This window comes from Miniopterus schreibersii (genome assembly GCF_964146895.1).
Source record: "Miniopterus schreibersii genome assembly, chromosome: 8".
Taxonomy (NCBI): domain Eukaryota; kingdom Metazoa; phylum Chordata; class Mammalia; order Chiroptera; family Miniopteridae; genus Miniopterus; species Miniopterus schreibersii.
In genome coordinates this window covers 14,374,042-14,396,741 of record NC_138109.1, presented here as the reverse complement: position 1 = coordinate 14,396,741, position 22,700 = coordinate 14,374,042, and the positions used below count along the sequence as shown (strand labels likewise).

Sequence of the window (22,700 nt, the reverse complement as noted above, 5' to 3'; positions counted from 1 at the left end):
CTATATCCTTCACCCACTGGGGTCTTTAGAACAAGTTCCCTCCCTCGTCTGCAAAGACCCCAGGGCCAAGCTTTCTGTTCAAACCCCAGTCCCACCTTCCTTCGTTGAGTGACCTTGGACAACCTTGTTAGAGGCTGAATGCCTTGATTCTAATGAACTTCCCGCTGTCTCTGTGGAGGTTACCTAAGGCCAGATTTACCCAGCATGATCCTCAGTGTCCCACAACCTCTTTCCATGATCTGGGCATCACTCTGTGTAACGCTTTTCCAAGCACACAGTGTTTTCCCACGCGTTATCTCACCAGCTCCTGGAAAATGGGGCTCCTGGGAAAGGAGGGAGGCAAGATGGCATGTAGTTATCTCAGTTTTGCAAGTGATGCAGGTCTCTGGCTCCAAAACCAGACTTCCCTCCCGGCTTAACACTCCTTATTCGTGTCACCACTAACATTCCAGGGCCTCGGCTCCCGCCCTTTCTTTATTCCTGGTGCTTTCCCCAGCTCACACCTCCGCCCAAAGCACCAGTTCTCTTACTCTGCTGATCACTATTTTTTCTTCTCCTTTTTGACTATTTCATATAACTTTCCTTTAAGAAAACAACATTTTATTGCTAACACTATTACAGATGTCCCCATCTCCCCCTTTCCCCTCTCCACCCAGCTACTATTCATTCTTTAATCTCCAACAGAGGAGTCACTTTGCTCACAGATCTCTTTGCCTCCACCCACCCACTCGCTCACCTAACACCCTCTCACATGTTCTTTTTTTTATATCTTTATTGATTTCAGAGAGAGGAAGGGAGAGGGAGAGAGGGGGGTAGAAACACAGCACTTCTACAACGGAGTATTTATACGGCGCTTTATTGTATTTGTTTTTGTCATTCTTTCTCACTGGCTTCTAGAATATAATCTCCATGAGGCCAGGGACTATGTCTGTCTTGTCCATTGTTTGCCCAGCACATATCACAAAGATCGCAGAGCTTGGAATAGAGTGATTGCTTATTACATTTTTGTTGAATGAATGACTTGCCCAGAATTCCATGGTTAATGGTGGTCAAAATTAGAATCCAGGTTTTCTTTCTAAGTCCAAGAATTCTTTTTACAACCTTCTGAGCCTAAGCTAATGCCTATCCCTAACCCTGCCATCAGCACCTGTCCCCACTTACTTCCCTAGAATCATAGATTGTTTATCTGGAAGGAATGTTAGAGCTCACGTGATTCAACCCTATCGTTTTATAGACGAGAAAACTACGATCCACAAAGGTTAAGTGGTTTGCCCAAGGCCATACAGCCAACTGTGGCCTCCCTTTCTTGACTACTCGATCGGTGTTTTCCCCCCGAGTTCACCTCTGAGCTCCTGGACTCCCAGGGCTTTGTCTTGGGTGGAGTAATAGTCAATAATCTCATCTAAGTCCCTGATTTCAAGCTCTCTAGCACGCAAAAGTCCAGACACCAAAAGTCTATTCTGAGACATCTCCCAGGAAGAAGTTTCAGGCAGAACAGGATAGAAGTGTGTGCGAGCTTGGTGGGGGAGGGCGCAGACATGAACACCACGCTGCGAAGCTCAGCCCCGCTGCTGTGGGGTCCCTCGAGGCTCCCACTGTGGCAACACCACTGCCTCTGCCCCTGAAGCTGACCTTTGGGGCCAGAGATCAATATCCTGGACTTTGGCTTCAGTCCCCTTTAGCCCTCCAGTGACTACAGGCTGCTCAGAAGAGCTAGCAGGATTCAGGGTCATTAAGTAACTGTCACTCTTCCTCAGCCCCACTTGGGGCACTGATGGGGGAGGGTCCAGGGATGGGAACCACTGTAGAGACACACAGGTGTGCCCCCCACCAGAGGATCGACCTCTCTGTCTCCTTGACCCCCCTTCCTCTTCTGGCTCAAGATTTCCTCTCGCCCCTTGTGTCCCCTCCCGCATCCTTAGCATTGAGCCCCAACCCCCCTCACTGAACACCCAGCCTCCTCTGAGCGTCCGTCCTGTTTGCTGCACCCCGTCCCTCCCTCACTGAAACCCTATATTTCCCTTAGCCCAGTCTCCTTCTGGGAACCCCCTTCCCCCACTGTATTGTATAATCTGGAGATATTTTACACTTTTTCAGTCAAGGCAGTAGACAGGGATTCCTCATTCACCATTTTCTGTGTAACCCATTCCAAGTAACTTCTCATTCCCCATGCCCCGCCCCTCTTCCCCATCCCCCCCGAGAACAAATCCACTGTTCTGGCCATAACATTAGGAAAATCCTGCTTCAGAAACACACTCATCCCCACCCCATCCCACACCCATCTCACCAACTTTCCAGGCTCCCGGTCTACCATTCTCACATCCACCCCAAGGCCCCCGGCCAATCACTTTTGATTGATTGATTAGGGAGGTGGAGGAAAGGGGATCAATGAAAGAATCTAGGCCTATTCTTATTCAAAGCTAAAGGGGGGGGGCGATATTAATTGCGGGGAGGATCAGGGGATGGTGGCTTTGGAGCTGGGTGGTTTGTAGTGTGCGGGAAGATGGACGCAGGGGCCCTGAAGGTTGGAAGGAATTGGGTGGGGCTGATAGAAGTGAGAAGGCGTAAATCAGCAGGAGTTTGGCATTAGGTTTGGGTCTCCAAGACTACCCCATGGGTAAGAAATTAACCACCCGGCATTCCTCCCAGCTCAGAGGGGAGTCCTAGGTCCCTGGTACTCCCAGGGTCCAGCAGGGGGCGCTCTGTCCCCACATTCCCCTCTCCTCACCCCCCAGGCCCAAGTTTCTTTGTTCATTCATTTTCAAATGCTCTTGGAGTGCCACTGTGTGCTAGGCACCGTGCAGCAGACACTCTGCCACGGACTGCAAAAATGCAGGCATGGGTGAGACAGAAAGACAGACAAACAAGGTCCTGGGCTTCGTGGTGCTTGCCGGGTAGGATTACAGTCAATAGTAAATAATTATAGTGCTTTGATTCAAGGGAAAGGGGATCAGACAAAGTCTTCCTGAAAAACTAACTTTTAAACTGAGACTTAACACATGCCTAAATCTTGCCCAGGTGACAATTGGAAAAGAAGTGAGGATGGGGTGTGCAAGGGTTGTGTTTCAGGCAGAGGGAACAAAGTGGAAAACAGGCAGGAAAGATCAGGGCCCCTTCAGAGGGAAGGAAAAGAGCCTGCCTATATCTGGTTCAGCTTTGGTCAGAGGTTTAACCCTTTCTATTGTGGAGCACACACAGCTGGAGCCTGCACATTTTTTCCCAAGGCTCAACTTTCTTGATAATTGCTTTTTTTTTTTTTTTTTTTTGGGAGAAGGGAAGGACAGCCAGCAGGTCTCTGGGGCCTTTCTAGAGTAAACCAAACTTGGGAGAGAGAATTCCTGTTCATCTCCTTCCTAAACTCAAAAATTTTTGTCCAGAAGGAGTGGAATAGAAGATTTAGTTTAAGCTGAGGGCCCATCCCAAGAATGTGGGGAGGAATGCCCAGCTGGGCGTGGCTCAGTGGTTGAGCGTCGATCTATAGGATCCAGGAGAGCCAGGTTCGAGTCCCGGTCAGGGCACATGCCCGGGTTGTAGGCTTGATCCCCAGTTGGGGGCGTGCAGGAGGCAGCCAATCAATGACTCTCTCATCATTGATGTTTCTATCTCTCTTTCCCTCTCCCTTCCTCTCTCTGAAATCAATAAAAATATATATTAAGAAAAAAAGAAAGAATGTGGGGAGGGAGTCAAGTCCTGTGCTCACACATTTTTATAAAATGTGCAAAAATGAGCCCGGCCGGGCGTGGCTCAGCGGTTGAGTGTTGACCTGGGATCCAGGCGATCAGGGTTCAATTCCCGGTCAGGGCACATGCCCGGGTTGCGGGCTCAATCAATGACTCTCTCATCATTGATGTTTCTATCTCTCTCTCTCCTTCTCCTTTCCTTTCTCTGAAATCAATAAAGATATGTTTAAAAAAAAAAAAGTGCAAAAATGAGATATTTTAATCACAGTTGGATATTTGAAATACCAGCAGCTAGTCTGTTAAAAAGTAGTATAGAGGTGTGCCAGATAATTAATACAAATATGTTTTATGATGTTTGTGGCATTCTTTAGCTTTCAAAATTTGTGACTTGTCGTGATGTCTTTTCTTATTCTAAATAAGCATTCACTTGGGGTATACATTTTATATTTATAATCTTGTATTCCTTTTCTTTTTTTCCCTTCATTTTTATTGACTGATTGATCTGAGAGAGAAAGAGAAACATCAGTTTGTTGTTTCACTTGTTTACGCACTCATTGGTTGATTCTTGTATGTGCCCTGACCGGGGATCAAACCCATAACTGGCTCCAGGCCTTAACTGGCCGGTGGACCCTTCCTCTCTGATCAGTCTCTCCTACCCTGGGTGGGTAACTGATGGGTAATGGGGATGCCAAGGGGATAGAAGGGCCCTGTAGTTCCTGTAGAGAAGCTGAGGACTACGAAAAGTTGGAGCTGTCCCTTCCCAGCTCCTCCTGAGCTGGTCCCCAGAAGAGGAGCCACCCCATAACTTTCCAGGGTATTTAGGCTGAAATAAGAGTCTGTGTGGGTGCTGCTGTCGTCAGCTTATTCCTTCATCCTGCTGATCCATCCAGCAGCTCTGAAGGGCTTTGGTGGCTTTAATATCTACTTCATGAGTATGGGTTAGTCCTGAGTCAGGAGCATCTCCACAGACCCATTCCCAGGAGGTGCTGCAAATAAGGGGAGGGGGTGCACTTGACCTGCTTAAGTATTTTGAGATTGAGGGAGGGGGGTAAGAGGTGTGTGAGAATGATTTGAATGATGTAATTTCTCAGGCTAGATCAAGTCTGACAGAGGGGTGCTAGGCTCTGTGCAGCAGACACTATGCCACGGACTACCAGGCCAGGACCTTCATGACAGTCTTGAAGGGAGAAATGACCTGAGATGACAGATGTAAAGCATTAACATTGTGCCTGGCACACAGCTGGCTTGCAGCCAGGGGTGGCGACTGTTATTTACTGCGGTCTGTTTGTATATGCTCAGAGTTAGAGCTAATTGTTAGGAGTGCGCTGGGGATAGGGTAGCTAGAGGCCTCTGTCCCTTTCAGAGGAGGGAAGGGTTCCGATTGAACAAACATAAAAACCTGGCCTAAGTGTTCCGGGAAGGAGGCCAAAGACAGGCAGTAAAGTCCAGAGGAACTTGCAGCTAGAAATCAGCTAGTGGCTCTGGAAGGAGGGTGGCAGGGAGGGACCCTAGGGGGAAGGACAGGGCGGGGGGCAGATAATAGGCAAGGGCACTAGTAGAGGCGAAGAAGCTCTGTGTTAGACTTGGGGACACACGTGGATGAGGCTGCATTTCAGAGACCCGGCCCAAAACTCCTGATCTAATGCAAGACCCAGAGCCCATCCTGTGGGGCCTCTTCATCTCAAGGGGAGACCAGGACACAACCACCGAGGAACCCTGAGTCAGAGGGAGAAGACACAGACCCTGCTCTTGGAGATCTCATACCCTCCTCTCCCCACTAACCTTGCCCCCTCCTCCTTAGTCTACTCCCTGATCTGCCTCCAAATCTGGCTGGACCTTCAGACCCTTGGCTTGTCCCCGGTATGTCCAGGAGGCCTTATGATCTTGCACTGGGCTACATTTCATAAAAGCGCCCCCTCCTCACTCAGCCTCTAGGGGTTTTCCTGGAAACAAGGTGGTGGTGAGAGTGGCCACCAGATTCCCCTCAGGGGTTATTTTGGAAGGTGACACCTTCCCCTTGCTTACCACAGCCCCCTCCCAAAGCTTCCCCACATCCTAGCACTCACAGCTGCTGACAGCTGGCGGAGGGAAACCACAAGACCAGAAGTTGAGCCAGTTTGCTCAGGAGAAGCCAGTGCTGGAGAGTGGTGGGGAACAAGGCCCCTTGCTTGGCACACCCCAGTTGGCACATGGTAGGGGGTTCAAGACCAGGAGGCTTTGATGCCACAAAGCAACTACTTTGCCCTAGAATCCCCTGCCCAAGAGTCTGTCTCTAAGGGAGGCACCGAACGACAGATTTCCAGAGATGCATAGGAGCTCCTCTTCCTTGCATCCATTTTAAGGTGTGGAAACCAAGGAAGTGACTTGAAGAAGCAACCAGAGCAAGTTAATGACAGAATGGGGCTCTGCCTTATGTCTTCCCACAATCCCAGTTTTCCCTTGTCCAGGAACCCAGAATTTTCCCAAATATTTCCTGAGACTTCATGAAATATTTTAGAAACGCAATTTCTAATAAAACTTATTGGAAAAATACATGTATAATAAAAACTAGCCCGGCCGGACGTGGCTCACCGGTTGAGCGCCGACCTAGGATCTAGGCAATCGGGGTTCGATTCCCGGTCAGGGCACATGCCTGGGTTGCGGGCTGCAGCAGATCAATGACTTTCTCATCATTGATGTTTCCAGCTCTCTCTCTCTCCTTCTCCTTTCCTCTCTCTGAAATCAATAAAGATATATTTAAAAAAATAAAAATAAAAAATAAAAAATAAATACATTTCTATGATTGGTCTTTTCGTGACCTATTGCCTGTCATAAATGGTATGTGGCACCCAAGTGTTATTTGTGCCCCAACTGTAATGGCTGAAATCCGTCACCACATTCTCTTTGAGGCCACATTTCCCATGAGCTACTCCCAGGCTGTAACCGAGCAGGCAAGGGCAGGGACAAAGGGGCATTCCAGGAGGTAAGGGAGTCCTCTGATGGACAGTTTTGGTGGCGGAATTCCCATTGGCTATGCTGGAACTTTCTTAGAATTGCAGAGCCTAAGACTTTTCCTGCCCAGCCTTCCTCTGAGCTCCATGGGGCCTCACCTGCACCAGGACCTGCCAGCATGCCTACCTTCCTCTGGCTCCTCGCTCATTTTTCCCTCACAGGTATTTTCCCCAAGAAATCCCTTCCACGTCTAATCCCCTCTTGACTTTGCCTCTCAGAGGACCTGCACTAACACATCAAGATTTCCCACAAGGTTCATGAACTATTCTTCAATGCATAAATGCATTGCTTTATTTCAACAGACATTGCTTCAATTTCATATTAGTGCATTCGCCAGCCACATATTGAGCTGCATTTAATATATTTTGCTATGCTTTGCAACTTGTCTTATCATTTCAGCATGTGCTATTCAATGCTTATTGGGTATTCAAAATAAGAATCAATTTTTGACCATTTCTTGTAGCAGTTAATTTGTAACGGCTCTGTTGTTTTGTGAGAGGCTGGGCTGTCTCTTTTAACCTAGAGGTCATGACCTCCTGGTAGTGTTCTGCTAATTTTCTTACTTTATAAGAAATGAGTTTGAAAAGGGCTGGCCGGAAGCCACCTTAAACATGAGTACCTCCTCAGCTCCTACGCTGCTCAAGGCAATGGCTTTAGGCAGCTCCTTCTGGCTGAGGGCGGAGCAGGGTTGGGATTGTCAGAATCTCCAGGGAACAAGTCCCCCAGAACTTGTGCCTGCCCACCCTGACCAGAGAGGAGGACCCTCAGTTTTGTAAGCCATTTCATGTTGACCCCTTGGGTTTCCTTTGATGTGATGATATTGTTGGATGTCTTGGGGGTTTTGATCAAGATGAGAGTATTTTCAAGTTAACTCAGAAGACTTTTACTATGAATGATGTCTTAAATTTCCTGCATACACTTTCCAAGGTGTTTTCACAAATTGCTCATTTAGTTCTTAAAATGACTCTGTGACTCCTAGAGTACAGGCCCTGGGGTTAGGCCTGGGTTTAAATTCTAGCTTGTTATGTGACCTTAAAATAATTTAAAATCTTTGAGCCTTATTTTCTTTCCTGTGAAATAGAGATGCTGCCTCCTCTGGAAGGGTGCGGTGAGGTCTTGTGCATTTTAGTGGTGAGCTGGGCAGAGATTGCATCAGACAAGCCCTCAGGGACTCACCCAGGGGGTCTGCGGAGCCACTGAAGCATTTTGAGTAGTTAGTGACATGTTGGAATTACCTTCTCTGCCATGGTCCAGACAGAAGAAATCCTCCTCTTCTGCTTTCTGTGCTCCCTCAACATTTTGTCTCTCTCTCTTTTTAAAAATATGTTTTGCCCGGCTGGGCGTGGCTCAGCAGTTGAGCATTGACCTGGGATGCAGGAGATCAAGGTTTGATTCCCAGTCAGGGAAAATATATAAAGATATATTTAAAATAAAATAAAGTATGTTTTTATTGATGTTAGAGAGAAGAGAGGAGAGGGAGAGAGAGAGAGAGAAACATGGATGAGCGAGAACCATTGATCAGCTGCCTCCTGCACATCCCCTACTGGGGACTGAGCCCACAACCCGGGCATGTGCCCTGATCAGAAATCAAACCAGTCATGCCCGGCTGGGCGTGGCTCAGCGGTTGAGTGTCGACCTAGGATCCAGGCGATCAGGGTTTGATTCCCGGTCAGGGCACATGCCCGGGTTGCAGGCTCGACCAATGACTCTCTCATCATTGATGTTTCTACCTCTCTCTCTCCCTCTCCTTTCCTCTCTCTGAAATCAATAAAAATATATGGGCCAACAAATATTCAACTCCAGGTCTGTCTGACTTCAGAGCCCCAACTCTGAACCATTACGCTCCATTGTTTTTAAAAAAAAAAAAAAGAAATCAAACCAGTCACCTCTCAGTGCAGGGGATGGCGTTCAGCCAACTGAGCCACATTGGCCAGGGCAACACTTTTTCTCTTAAAGCTCTTCACCATTATCCCTTATTGGAGTCTTTTCGATATAGACTGGGAGATTTTGGGTGGGCAGAGCAGATGTGGAGTCTCCTGAGGTTCAGACACTATGGTTAGCTATTGTAACTAATCCTGTATGAACATGCATGTACAAGTTTTTGTATGAACGTGCTTTCAGTTTTCTTGGAGGTCTATCTATCTATTATCTATCTATCTATCTATCTATCTATCTATCTATCTATCTATCTATCTATCTATCTATATCTATCATCTATCTATCTATTTATCTATCTATCTATCTATCTATCTATCTATCTATCTATCTATCTATCATCTATCATCATCTATCATCTATCTATCTATATCTATCATCATCTATCTATCAAGAGTAGAATTGTGGGGTCATATGGTAACTCTCTGTTTAACTTTTTGAAGAACTGGCAAACTTTTCCAAAGTGGCTGCACCATTTTGCATTCCCACCAGCAGTGTATAAGGATTCCAATTTCTCCACATTGTCACCAACACTTGTATTTTATTATATTTTTTAAATATTACAACCATCGTAGTGGGTGCAAAATGGTAATTCATTGTGGTTTTAATCTGCATTTCCCTAATGACTTACCTTGGTGGCACATTTTTTATGTGCTATTGGTCATTTGTATATCTTCTTTGGAGAAATGTTTGTACATATACTTTACTTGTTTTCTTTTCTTTTAAAAAAATTAACTTCAATAGACCTTTCAGGAATTGGTAGATGGAATAAATTTTTTTAAGTGTTAAACATTTATTATAAATAGAATGTATGTATGTTGTTAAAGAGTATAGAAAACTAAAATAAAAAGTGAAATGAAAAAGTAGAAATAGTTCCCCCCTTTTTTTATTCTCAACTGAGGATATTTTTTTCATTGCTTTTTCAGAGAGAGTAGAAGGGACGGAGGGAGTGGGAGACATCGATGTGAGAGAGACACATTGATTGCTTACCTCCTGCCCTTGCCCTGACTGGAGCTGGGGACCGAGCCTGTAACTGGAGTACGGGCCCTCGGCTGGAATCGAACCTGGGACTCATTAGTCTACAGGCGGATGCTCTAACCACTGAGCCAAACGAGCTAGGGTTAGGATTTCTCTTTTTAATTAAAGTATAGTTGACATACAATATTAGTTTCAGGTATACGACATAGTGATTCTACTATTTTGCTTGTTTTTATTTGTCCTTTATTATTGAGTTGTAAGAATTGTTTATATATTCTGTATACAAGTTCTTGTGAGATACATGATTTGAAAATATTTTTCCCATTTTATAGGTCGTCTTTTCACTTAAAAAAATTTATTGAGGTAAAATTCAAGCAAAATAAAACCAACAATTTAAAGTGAATAATTCCGCCTGGCTGGGCGTGGCTCAGTGGTTGAGCATTGATCTAAGATCCAGGAGATCGTGGTTCGATTCCCAGTCAGGGCACATGCAGGGGTTGCGGGCTCGCAGCCAATTAATGACTCTCTCATCATTGCTGTTTCAACTATCTCTCCCTCTCCCTTCCTCTCTCTGAAGTCAATAAAAGATATAAAAAAATAAAGTTGCATTTGATTTGTTAAAAATAAATAATAAATAAATAAAGTGAATAATTCCTTGGGGCGGTAAACACACAATACAATATACAGTTGATGTATTGTAGAATTGTATACCTGAAACCTGTATAATTTTATTAAGCAATGTCACCCCAATTAATTCAATAAATAAAATAAAATAAAGTGAACAATTTACTGGCATTTAGTACATTCACAGTGTTGTGCTTCTAGGACCACCTGTATCTGTTCTAAAACATTTCCATATTTTTTCTAATCTGATGCCTTTTATTTACTTTTCTTGCCTTATTGCCCAGGCTACAACCTCCAGGCAATGTTGAGTAGAAGTGTGAGTGGATATCCTAGTCCTGTTCCTGATCTGAGAGTGAAAGCAACAAGGTTTTCACAGTTAACTATGAAGTCGGTGGTGTCCTTTTTATAGATGACCTTGTGAGGATGAGGAAGTTTCCTATTCCTAGTTGGGTGAGTGTTTTTATTATGAAAGGGTGTTAAATTTTGTCAAGTGCATTTTCTGCATCTATTGAGTTGATCGTGTGGTTTTGGTTCTTCATTCTATTCACATAGTGTATTACATTAATTGATTTTTGGATGTTAAACCACTTCTGGTAGAAATCCCATTTGGTCATGGTGTATAATCCTCCTTTTGTGGTCCTGGATCCTATTTGTTTATATTTTGCTGTGGATTTTCCCATCTACATTCGCAAGGGATATTAGCCTTGATTTCTTGTGACCTTTTTGGTTTTGGTATAAGGGTAATACTGGTCTCATAGAATGAGTTGGGAAGTGTTCCCTCCTCTTCTATTTTTTGGAAGAATTTGTACAGAATTGATACTAATTCTTTGAATGTTTGGTAGACTCCATTTGAGTTGTATCTTTGGAGGCAGCTGAAAACATGGAAAGTCCTGGGCGTTCGGGACCTTGGGCGGAGGCAGCTGAATGTGGCACACAGATCTGTCCTGATTGGTGGGCACATTATTTTAAAACATTTGAACCGACTTTGAAAAAAATCTAGAAAAGTCAGAATCTGGCAATACTGGCCCTTAATTATAATGAGTCATGGCAAATGGCCCCTGGTCCCTGGTTTGCCTCAGTCGCCATCTCTCTGTGTTAAGCCTGACACCAAAGCTGAGTGTCAGGTACCATCTGTATCATATTTATTTCTGGACCACTTTATGTTAACTCCATGGCCAGTGTAAGTGTTTGAGTTGATGATACCTGGTTACCTCTATTGTTTGTTTGCTCATCTATAAAATGAGGACATTAATAATTCTTACCTTGGAAGATTTTGAGGAAGATTAGATGATTGCAAAGAGGTTTGACATATAGGAGGCACTCTATAAATTTACCCTTTGCTTTTTCCTGACTGTATAGTATTCTGTTGCATGGCCATACATAATGCGTAGCACTCCTCTAATGGTGGACATAAAGGTGGACTTCAAATTTTCCCTGTTTCACACAAGGCTGGAAAGAGCATCCATGTACATAGTATGCAGTGTTGCAGGGTAGTTAAGAGTATATTAGCTCCAGTGGATTTGAATCCCAGCTATGTGACCTCTTTTTATCTCCTATCCTCTTAGAATGGTAGCGATGACAGGGTGGGTGGGATGACCTCGGAATTTGTTTAAAGACATATCTGCAAATTTTTCCGCAGGAAGGCTGAAAAGTCACAGGTGGGTGCAGGGGAAGATGCAAGAGTTTGGAGGCCTCTTCTGCAAATGTGAGAGTTGGTACACCCTATCTCAGGATCTCTCCACCCTAGGGTGTGAAGCCAAAGGCCAACTCATTGCATCTGACAGATTGACTGTTGGGCTGTCCAGGGAGATGAGATAAGTAGGTGTCAGGCAGAGGGAGGGAGGTGTCAACCACAGAACAAAGAGGTGAGAGCACTGTGGACTGGGCTGAGCTCCCCACCCTCAACCTGTCCTTAGAGTCCACACACAGCTGTTTAACCCTCTGGACCAATGATGGACTCAGACCCCTTCCTGGACTCCTTCCCTGGTGCCCTTCAGAAGTATCCATGCAACAGAGCCCCGTGACTAAACTAGCTGGCAGCCAGCTGACTGGCCTCAAGGTTGGAGGTTGCAGTGGTTATGAATTGGAGAGTTTCTGAGGTTTTCAAAGAGGAAGTAGGGCTTCTGTCTGTAGCCTATTCCTTCTCTTTGTTACTGCACAAGCCAGCCTGACACCCTTGGCTCTACTTTGTGTCCTAAACCCTCACTCTAAAAATAATAAGCCCTGATGGTTGCACACCACTTCCTATTTCAGCAACATCCATCAAGCCTTCTGATAACTGGATTGTAAATTCCAAGGTTTGGGTCGTGTTCCTATGGCTATATGTCCATCAACTAGTCCAACGCCTGATACACTGTTGCTAATCAAGAAATATGTGAACGAATAAGTGAATGAATGAATGAATGATAGGTTCTTGGAGTGCTTGCAGAGTGCCAGGTGCTAATTCCACTGGCTTGTTTCCCAAGTCCTTAACTTGGGCCTCTGTCCATCTTGATTTTTCTGGGGAGTCCTGTGGCTCCTGAAGGGAATACAGACTCTACTATATCACATTTCGGCCCTCTTTACTTCTTCATAGGTGCCCCTCCAGCAATTCTTCCCTGAGCTCTCCTTCCCCTCTGGGGATGTCACAGCCCCAACTTGGGTTATGTGACGTGAGTTGGTCACTTTCCTTCTCACAGTGTCTGTTTTCTTGCTTGTAAAACAGGATAATTGCATCTGTCTTGCAGGGTCATTGTGCTGACTGAGTTAAACAAGCATGTTGAAGTGGTTTGCATGGTTCCTGGCACATGGTGAGGGTGGAATGCCTAGAGCAATTATTATTGTGGTGTGTAGACTGGGGAAGACTGCATTGGATGAGAGCAATGGTCTCCAACCAGGGTTAACGAACAAAGCAATTAAGCTGAATGTAGTTCATTTCTCCAAGAGTGCTGCCCAGATTCTGGTCTTCCAAAGTGAGCCAGAAACATCCATCACAATTTTAACACTTTTAGGAAGCTGACTTGCAGATACTTGCCCACCTAGGCAAATATTGATTTCCAATATTAACTGTAACCCACAGTAATTTGTTAAGTACTTGCTTTGGACCAGAGTTTTATGTGAATTATCTTGAGGAATCTTCAAAAGAACCCTGTGATGAAAAAACTATTATTATTCCATTTGACCGATGAGATAAGAAGCACACAGAAGTTAAATGACTTGCCCTAAGGTCACAGAGCTAGGTTCCCAGTTAAGAGGCCATGACTCCCCCTACTTAGTTTGGCTCAGTGGTTAGAGCATCGCCCTGCCGACTGAGTTCAATTCCAGCCAAGGGCAAGTACCTCGGTTGCAGGCTCGATCCCCAGCCCTGGTGAGGGCACCTGCAGGAGGCAACCAATCAATGTGTCTCTCTCACATTGATGTGTGTGTGTCTCTCTCTCTCCCCCACTCCTTCCCTCTCTTCCACTCTCTCTAAAAACCGATGGAAAAATATCCTTGAGTGAGGATTGAAAAAAAAAGAGAAAGTGTGAGGGATGGCAGTGGGGGTGGGCTGACATTGTTAAGGGACACTGGCATCCGAGGGTTGACATAGAGAGCTCTTGGCTACTTGCTGTGTGACTGGATGAGTTGTTTACTCTCTCTGAGCTTCTGTTCCTTCATCATAAGGATAATAAAATCAATCGCACAGGCTTATTGTGAAAATTAAATAAGACAAAGCTTATAAGGGCCCTAGCACAGTGCCGGGCACACAGTGAGCTGTTTGCAAAGGTAGCTATCTGCTATGATCCTGGGGACATTCCTGCCTGAGCCCTGTTGCCCCATCTTCTTTTCTGGGCATGTGCAATGCAGGCGTCTTGGCTGTGAGCTGTAGACACCACATCAGGAGGACTGAAGGAGAAAAGGAATTCATTTAAAAGATGTGGAGGGCCCGAGCCGGTTTTGCTCAGTGGTTAGCGCATCGGCCCGCAGACCGAGGGGTCCTGGGCTCATTTCTGGTCAAGGGCATGTATCTTGGTTGCAGGTTCATCCCCAGCCCTGGTTGGGGTGCATGCAGGAGGGAACCAATCAATGTTTCTCTCTCTCTCTGTCTCTCTCTGTCTCTCTCTCTGTCTCTCTCTCTTCCACTCTCTCTGAAAAGCAATGGAAAAAATATCCTCAGGTGAGGATTTAAAAAAAAAAGATATTGAGGAAGCTCACAGAGCCAGGCTTAGATAGGAGGCTCCATCAAGGGAGACTGGGAGCCCCCAGGCCCACACACCCCAGGACCAGCCAGAGTTCTCTGCAACACTCTCCTGCTCAGGGTTCTCTGAGAGCCAGAGATAGCAACCCCCACTCCTCCTCACCCCCACGTACGGAAATCCCAATGGCCCAGTTCACGGTGGACCAAAAATCAGCATATTCAATTAATGCCAAACACACCCATTTGGACGGAGCACCTCTCTGTGCCAGGCACTTTGTCATTCAGTCTGCGAAAAGGGTTTGGTGCACATGGAGCACTCTGAGCCTCGCAGTAACTTGGGGTCGCTGAGGAGGTGTTCAGCCAGCAGCCGGGAACCACTGCATTAGAGCTGAAACATGATGTGGGAACAGGGAGGGACGCTCAACCCGTCCTTACAGTGTCCCCAAAACAAAACCAAAACAAACACGAAGATTCAGCACGAGGTGGGCAGCTCCTCCCGTCAGGCCTCAGCGCCCCCAGCCCGCCTGCCTGCGCCCTCCTTGCTATTTCTGGCAACTTCAAACGTAGCACCTTCCTGTCGTCTCTCGCACCCACGGGGGCCAAGCCACAGGCAGCGGCTGCCCACTCGCCTGCCCGCCGGGTCCCTCCTTCTCCGGTCAGAGGAGACTTCTGCAGAGCCAGGCGAGGAGCCTCACGCAGGAGGCCCTTTTTCTGGGGTATTTGTTCTGAGACCTGGGGCTGGGTTGGGAGGAGTTGGGAAAAAGAGAAAGGGGTCTGGGTTTTGATGGGTGCCTGGGTCCCCAGGGACACTTGGGATAAAGAGGGAAGGGTAGTTACTGAGAAAAAGGGGAAGGGCCTTGGGGCACGTGCTGAGCCGAGGTGGTCCTGGGGCTTTGCGGCCTTCAGTGAAAGACGGCAGAGAAGTGAGGTGCTAACAGCAGACAGCCGAGCACCCAAGGCATCTTCCCGGCAGGCCAGTGAGGGGACCTGAGGGACTCTTGGCCCACTCTCTTACGCTGACCCCGGTGAGAGAGCTGAGCGGGGCAATCTGGGTGGCAGGACACTGGGGTTTCCTTAGCCACCCAGAAAAGCTGTGTGGATGAGCAAGGATGCAGGGGCTCTGCGTGGTGGACAGTCCCCTTGGTGGGGAGCCTGTGGTTGTAGAGTCATGGAGTCATGAGTCCCTCCCAGCACGGAGGAGAGTGGCTTCTCAATTCCCTGTGGCCCCGAGGAGTCTGGAATATTCCCTCAAGTCTCTGAGCTCACCTGGGAATAATCTTCATGATGACCTTGCTCTCCCCGCTCTTCCCCAGGGATGGGAATCAGGCCGGCTCTGCTTCCCACCTCTGACTGGCTAGTCTCCATTCCATCCGCTTCCTGCACCTACCAGGAGCACAGCATCGGCTTCTAAATATCAGCACTGGGAGAGGCCTTGCCTATCAGCCAGTCCAACCTGCCCATTTTGCAGGTAGGGAAACTGAGGCCAGGAAGGCACTGACTGGCTCAGGGTCACGCGGTGGTTTAATGGGAGGGCCAGCCCTTGAAACCGTGATATTTGGAGGATCTTTACTGATCACCTGTGACTGACTTGTCTTCCCAGGAGGTAGCGGCGGCATGAAGGGCGAACCTGCTCCAGAACTGGATTGTTGCCACAAGACTAAGCCCCTGAGGAGCACAGGGAGCTCCCTGTCCCCCAGCCTGGACCTCCAGCCCTGCCAAGACGACCAGGTACCGTGGAATCCCAGCCCTATCTTTGAGGCCAGCCTGCTTATGGAGGGAGGGGACATTAGGAGGAAATGGGGGGAAATATGAAGAGACCTGGATTCCCATCATCCCCTGGTCCTGAGCGCCCCTACCCCAGCACATCAGGGAGATGGGCCCTGGAGGTGCCAGGGACCCTCTCCCGTGCCCTAGGGGCCAGACTCTCTTGTGGGCCATGAGAAATGGACAGGACCAGGCAGGAGGCTTGGTGATATGGTCTTGGCCTTGGCCTTAGGGCCCATCTTGTGGGCTTTACAGTAGTGATGAGGATTTTCTCCAAGTTCACCTTGGCTCCATGCAAAAGAGAGTAGATGGTCTGAGACATGGTGGGACCAGGGTGGTTAGGAAAGGAGGTGGGAGGGAGAATGCTAAGTAAGGGGCTCTAGGAGCAGGGGGAAGGTAATTCTGGGATAAGTATGAAAGTCCCTTGGGAAAGAAATCTTTGAATGAGGGAAAGGGAAGCCATTTGAATGACAGATATGGTGAGGGTGAGCGGTTCTTAGCTTCTTCTCCCCCTTTGGAAACCAAACTAGGGGTGAGATCATCCCAGGGACCCAGGAGTCACAGCCCCCAGCCCCTTGACCCTTGACCCTTGCCCTCCAGGTCTTCGCAGACTGCAGGCCACTTCCAGACACAATGGACATCCATGGCCCATCCTGTGCCAGTTGGCAGTGCCCCTTGCCATTGGCACCGACCAGGTCTGCCCTGCTGGCCTACCCCCAGGGCCTGGACCTCTACCTATGTTCCCTGCAGCCGGCACCCCTGGGCACAGCCCCACAGGGTCTCAGAGAGGACTCCTTGAGCATGAGTAAGCACAGGCCATGGGGCTGCACCTTGGATAAGGCTGGAGGTGGGGGGCACTGTTAGGTTCCAGGATGGGAGGGGGAGGGAACCCAGTTTCACTGGTAAGGACAGAGCCTCAGGCACACTTGACTAGCACATTTTGGCCTGGATTTTTGACCTAGGGTTCCAGGGGACTTTCAAGGTGGTGACACCTGAGCCAGAGGAGCTGGGCAGTGGCTTTCTCGGGCATGGGTATGGTATTTGGTGTAGGTGGGTTGAGGATGGCACTTGCCTACCTGTTTGAGCTATAGGAGTCTTTATTATGAGTAAGGAGCACTGACTGGGAGTTGGGGGGGGAGTTCTGGTGCTGTCCTTTTAGCTCAAAGACCTTGGGAACATCACTGAAGCTAGTTTCTTCTTCCATAAAAGTCAGCTCTTTCTATCCCCATGTTCTAGGCTTGTTGCGATGTGATATACCATTCCTTTAGGCCACTGTGACCTCCTGGAGGGCAGCGACTGTGTTGCTGTGTCCTTTATCACCTCCCTCCCTCCTCACCCCCCACAAGAGCACAGAGCGAAACACCTCAGTCACTGGTTGAGTGACTAAATGAGAATCCAAGCAGACAATCTACATTTTAATATTTTTTCTTTTTAGTATTTTACTTTATATCACTCCTGGTTAGCTCCTACCTCACTGGCTATTGCATCTCAGTCCCCCTTGCTAAGCTCATCTCTACCTACCTCCTAAATATTCACCTGTTCAGTCCAGATCCCTTCCCTTCCCTTCCCTTCCCTTCCCTTCCCTTCCCTTCCCTTCCCTTCCCTTCCCTTCCCTTCCCTTCCCTTCCCTTCCCTTCCCTTCCCTTCCCTTCCCTTCCCTCCCCTCCCCTCCCCTCCCCTCCCCTCCCCTCCCCTCCCCTCCCCTCCCCTTTCCCTTCTCTGCTCTCCTCTTCTCTCTCTTCTTTTTTTAGTTAACATCTCACTTAGTTTTTTAACTTTATTTATTTATTTTATTGTTGACAACATTACAGATGTCCCTTTTTCTCCCCATTGAACCCTTCCGCCCCCCCATCTCCTGTTCCCTTAATTTAGAGTAGCTCTGTGTGATAGAACTTCCCGTGTTAATGGGAATGTCTATACCTGTGCTGTCTAATACCATACCTATTGAGCCTTTTAAATGTGGCTAGTGCCATCAAGGAGCTGCATTTTTAAATTGTATTTATTTTAATTAGGTGTCCATTTGGGACACAGCAGACTTAGTGTCATCCTCATGTGATATCATCTGGGCCCCTGGCACCCAAATTTATATCTCCAGCTCAGACCTCTCCTTGAAACTCTAAACCAATTCATCCCACCGCCCAACTACTGGCCGCTGTTCTTGGCAAGTGCAGTTACAGACCAGGGAAGTCCAGATCGGGGACCGCCTTCCCCCAGGCAACCGAGAGGCCTGCAGGCTGGAGCTCTCCCCCAGCCCCAGCGGGCAGGTTAGATGGGGCGCAGGGCTTCGTCCCAGCCTGCGAACCCTGACTGGCTTCCCTTTCCTTCTCAGAGCACCAGCCACCAGGGCCACATGGTGGCTCCCCCGGTGACGAGAAACTCCCATCCAAGTACCCTCTGAGCAGGGACAAGATGGGAAGCCAGCAGGAAAGAGCTGATGAGGAGGCCCTCTACCCGTCCTTCTCTCCTCACAGCAGCTCTTCCCCAGCTCCCTGGCAGCAGAGAAAGTGCCCCAGCCCCCTGGCTTTCTGCTCCTGCCCCCCACCCATTCCCATCTCCAAGGAACTCCCATTCCGCCTTCACCCCCTCTGTCCTGCGTATCCATTTCTCTTGCCTCCACCTTACCTGTTCACCTATGGGGCCTCACCTTCTGTCCAGTGTCACCCCCTCTTCCTGTTGCCCCAAGACACTTTCTACCCCACCATGGCTGTGCCCAGCACGCTGATGAGTGTCAGTGACCCTGGGCACCACAGCTCTTGGGGGGAGACCCTGCATCCCTACCCAGGGACCTCCCAAGCCTCTGGCCAAACCCAACTTCCCCAGGCCCGGGGTCCAGGCCCTGGAGCTGCCAGGCCCTCCTGGCCAAGGCCGGAGCAGGCTCGCAGGGCGGCTCCAGCGAAGCGGGCCCCCCTGCCTTACCCGCTGAAGAAGGAGAATGGCAAGATCCTGTACGAATGCAACGTGTGCAGCAAGAGCTTCGGGCAGCTCTCCAACCTCAAGGTATCGGCCTCCTGGCTCCACTGCCCCCCCTCAGCACCCTTCAGTGGCTGCCCCCTCCCTTCCTACTTTTAGCATCAAGGACCTTAAAGCCAGAGGGAACTCCTGGGCTGCAGCTAGGCTGTGACCTTGGATGGTTCATTTGGCCCCTCAGTTTCATATCTGTAGAGAGAAGATATAAGACGGCTAGCAAAGTCCTCTCTACCCTAAAAAACTGTCTATGAAATCATCTCATTTAAGTTAAAAATAGAGAAACTGAGGATCCTAATGGGAAGTTTGCCCAAGGTCACTTTGATTTAATGGTGGAGGTAGGCCTCGATCTCAGTCTCTCAGCATCTAGTGCAAAGCCCTTTCCTGAACAACCACCCTTTTTGGATTCTCAGTTAAGCCTCATGTTTGTTTGTTTGTTTGAAGTTCAGCGGGAGAACAGGTAGATTTTAGTGAGTCTACACCACAGAACTGACAGCCAGCCCTTTTCAAGTGGGATCCCACAAATCAGCCGGTACCATTAGCTTCCATCAGAGGGCAGCCATGGGCACACCTCTGTGTGTCAGCAAAGATGGGCAGCTATGCACAAGTCAGCACTGCTGAGGCTGAGGAAAGGTTATGATTACTGGGGGGAGATCCCTTCTTGATCCTCTAGGGCAGGGGTGAGGAACGTCTGGCCCGCGGGCCATATGTGGCCCACAAAATCATTTAGTCTGACTCTGCCAAGGCAACCAACCACAGGTGAGACTTGAAATCCCATAAGTCTAGGTGCCTTTTTCATAGCTAATTTTTAAGTTGATAATTTTGTGTTGCCCACGAATGACATTATAAACATCCAAATGGCCCTTGGCAGAAGAAAGGTTCTCCATCCCTCTCTAGGGCATGAGTTCTTAAACTTTAAAGAGCATTAAACTACTAGAAGAGCTAGTAAACATGCAGATTCCTAGGTCCCAGCCCCAGAGATTCTAATTCAGCTGATCAGGGTGGGGCCTGAGAATCTGCAGTTTTAATGCACTCCCAGGTGCTGCTGATGCTTTTGGTCTGTGGACCACAATTTAAGAAGCGTTACTCAGGATATATATATATATATATGCCCCTTACCTGGCTTCTTACCATTGCCATCCTCCCTCCCTTAGGGCAACAGAAAGAGGGGGTGTCCTGAGGAATGGAAGAGAGGCCCTAAGGGGGGTGGTGACGGAGAGGCAAGGGGGTTGAGAAGCCTCAACACCAAAATGAAGTCCTGTGGAAGTGTGGGTAGAGATTCAGAGAGGACCCCAGGCCCTGCTTGAGGGCTCTGGGCAGCTGGCAGCATTTCTCCCACATCTGGCTCAGGTCCATCTGCGTGTACACAGCGGGGAGCGCCCGTTTCAGTGTGCCCTGTGCCAGAAGAGCTTCACACAGCTCGCCCACCTGCAGAAGCACCACCTGGTGCACACTGGAGAGCGGCCCTACAAGTGCCTGGTGAGACCCTCTCCCCTTCCCCTATACTCCTGCAGGTAGGCAAGAAGGAGTCCAGGTCCCTGGGGGGATGGCACCTGCGGCCTCCATCCCCAGCCCTCCTGAGCAAGTAGAGGCGAGGGTGGGGGGAGGGAGGGAGATGGAGGAGGGTAAAAATGACCCCTCTTAGCCTGGAAGGGCCAGGATGTGACACTGAAGGTCACTCATGGGGTCTGGGGTGGGGAATAGAGATGCAAGTCTGTGGAGGGAAGATAATAAAGTTGGGGGGCTTGGGGAGTGGATACCCATTACCTTCTTTCCTGCATTGCTGGAGGAGTTGATGCCATAATGTGTGGAGAGTGTACAAACACTGCATATAAGTAACATCAGCTCTCTCCTTCTTTGAGCCTCTCCACATCCCTCGGGAGGTCAGAAGGGTAGGGACTCTTTCCCTGTTTTACAGAAGCAGAAATGAAAGCAGCATAGTGGTTATGAGTCTGGGCTATATGGATTCAAGTCCTTGCTCGGCCTCCAACTTGCTGTGTGACCTTTGGCTAGTGGATTCACTCCTCTGAACCTCTGCTTTCTCACTGTCATATAGGAGTTGTACTAGTGCTTAGTTATGCATCTCCAGGGCCCTGGGGAAGACTGCATGAGACCGATTCCTAGCATGTGGCTGCTCCCAGTCCATGTTAATTACGCCCACTGAAGCTGCAGCCCCACTCATAAAAGTTCCATGTGATTATTTCGTTCAGTCTATCATACCGATGGGGTTAGGTATTAAAAGTCACATGTTCCCAATAAGGAGAACAAGGCTCAGAGAGGGGAAGTCACCTATACAAGGTCATGCAGGGAGTAAAAAAACCAGAACACTAACCCAGGTCTGCCTGGTTCCAATGTACCAGACACTGTGGGTTCCAGGGTGGAATCCTGGGGTGGGGGGAGCTTCCGAGCCTGTATTACAGGAAGGTGGGAGGGGTGTAGGGAGGGCGAACAGAGATCCTGAGCCAGCTGGGTGGGCAGAACTGATGCCAGTGCTCATTTCCATCAGATGTGCCACAAGCGCTTCAGCAGCTCCAGCAACCTCAAGACCCACCTGCGCCTGCACTCAGGGGCCCAGTCCTTCCAGTGCAGTGTCTACCCGAGTCACTTCACCCAGAACGTTCATCTGAAGCTGCACCATCGGCTGCACACTCCACAGCCCTGTAGCCTAGCTCATACCCACCTACCTCTGGCGTCTCTCACCTGCCTTGTCCGGTGGCACCAGGGGGCACTAGATTTTGTGATGGCACCATCAGAGAGGCAGACTGGCTGGGATGCAGACAAGATCAAGGTGTCTTCAGCATCTCAGGGAAAGCAAGGGCAGCCAACCTGAGTAGTGGTGTCAGAACTGCTCTGGGGAGGGGGCAGGGGCAGAGCAATTAAACGATTTTCTCTACAACCAGTTGAGGCCTCCTGAGCTTCAACAATGGAGGGGGAAGCCACCGTGTATTTGCCAGACTTCACACCTCACCTTGGAGTGGGTCAAGAGACAGGCAGGAAGAGTCTGTGCGGTCCACACATGGAATGGGTGCCTGCAGTCATCTACCTTTGGCTTGGGCTTGGGTTCTGCTCCCTCTTGGGACCAGGCCCTTCATCTCAGCTCACTGATGGGCAATCCAGCCTTCCAGGACTCTGCAAGGTGCAGATTGTGCTGCCAAGCAGGGGCCACATTGCCCTCTGATCTGTCCAAATGTCTGTCTGCTGCTTCCCACCATCTTCTTGTCTTAGTTCTTAGCAGACCCTTGTGCCCCCTCAACTGGTTACTCCCTGCCATGCATGGCCTGTACATGCCAGGACTGAACTCCCTGTGTGGGCAGGAACACAGGATGTCAGTGAACATCATGACCGAAAAGCATGATGTCCCATGTGCCAGCACCAGTCACCACAGAGGGCAAAGGGCTAAGGAGGTGCTGGGCTCAGGGAAGGAGTAGAGGCCCTGCAAGGACTGCAGGCAGGGAAGAACTAGCAAAGAGAGCCTGGGGATCTGAGACCTCTTGATGGCCTTTCTTCCTGCAGTCCTAGAGGATCCCCTTAAATGGGCAAGGTCTGCCCTGCCCCTACTCCAGAGTTACAGAGGCAGCAACAGGTGGAAAACGGCGCTGCCTGGGAGG

General features: G+C 48.8%; 1 protein-coding gene across 1 annotated transcript; it reads left to right on the top strand.

Moving 5' to 3' along the window:
• Window positions 1-15,978: 15,978 nt before the first annotated feature.
• ZNF683 (zinc finger protein 683) lies at window positions 15,979-21,990 on the top strand (the record flags this gene model as incomplete). Its single annotated transcript, XM_081144355.1, has 5 exons — window positions 15,979-16,092; window positions 16,729-16,933; window positions 18,458-19,125; window positions 20,443-20,571; window positions 21,599-21,990. 5 exons carry the CDS (start codon window positions 15,979-15,981, stop codon window positions 21,920-21,922), a joined length of 1,440 nt encoding a protein of 479 aa, XP_081000481.1. The 3' UTR covers window positions 21,923-21,990.
• Between the last annotated feature and the right edge of the window lie 710 nt (window positions 21,991-22,700).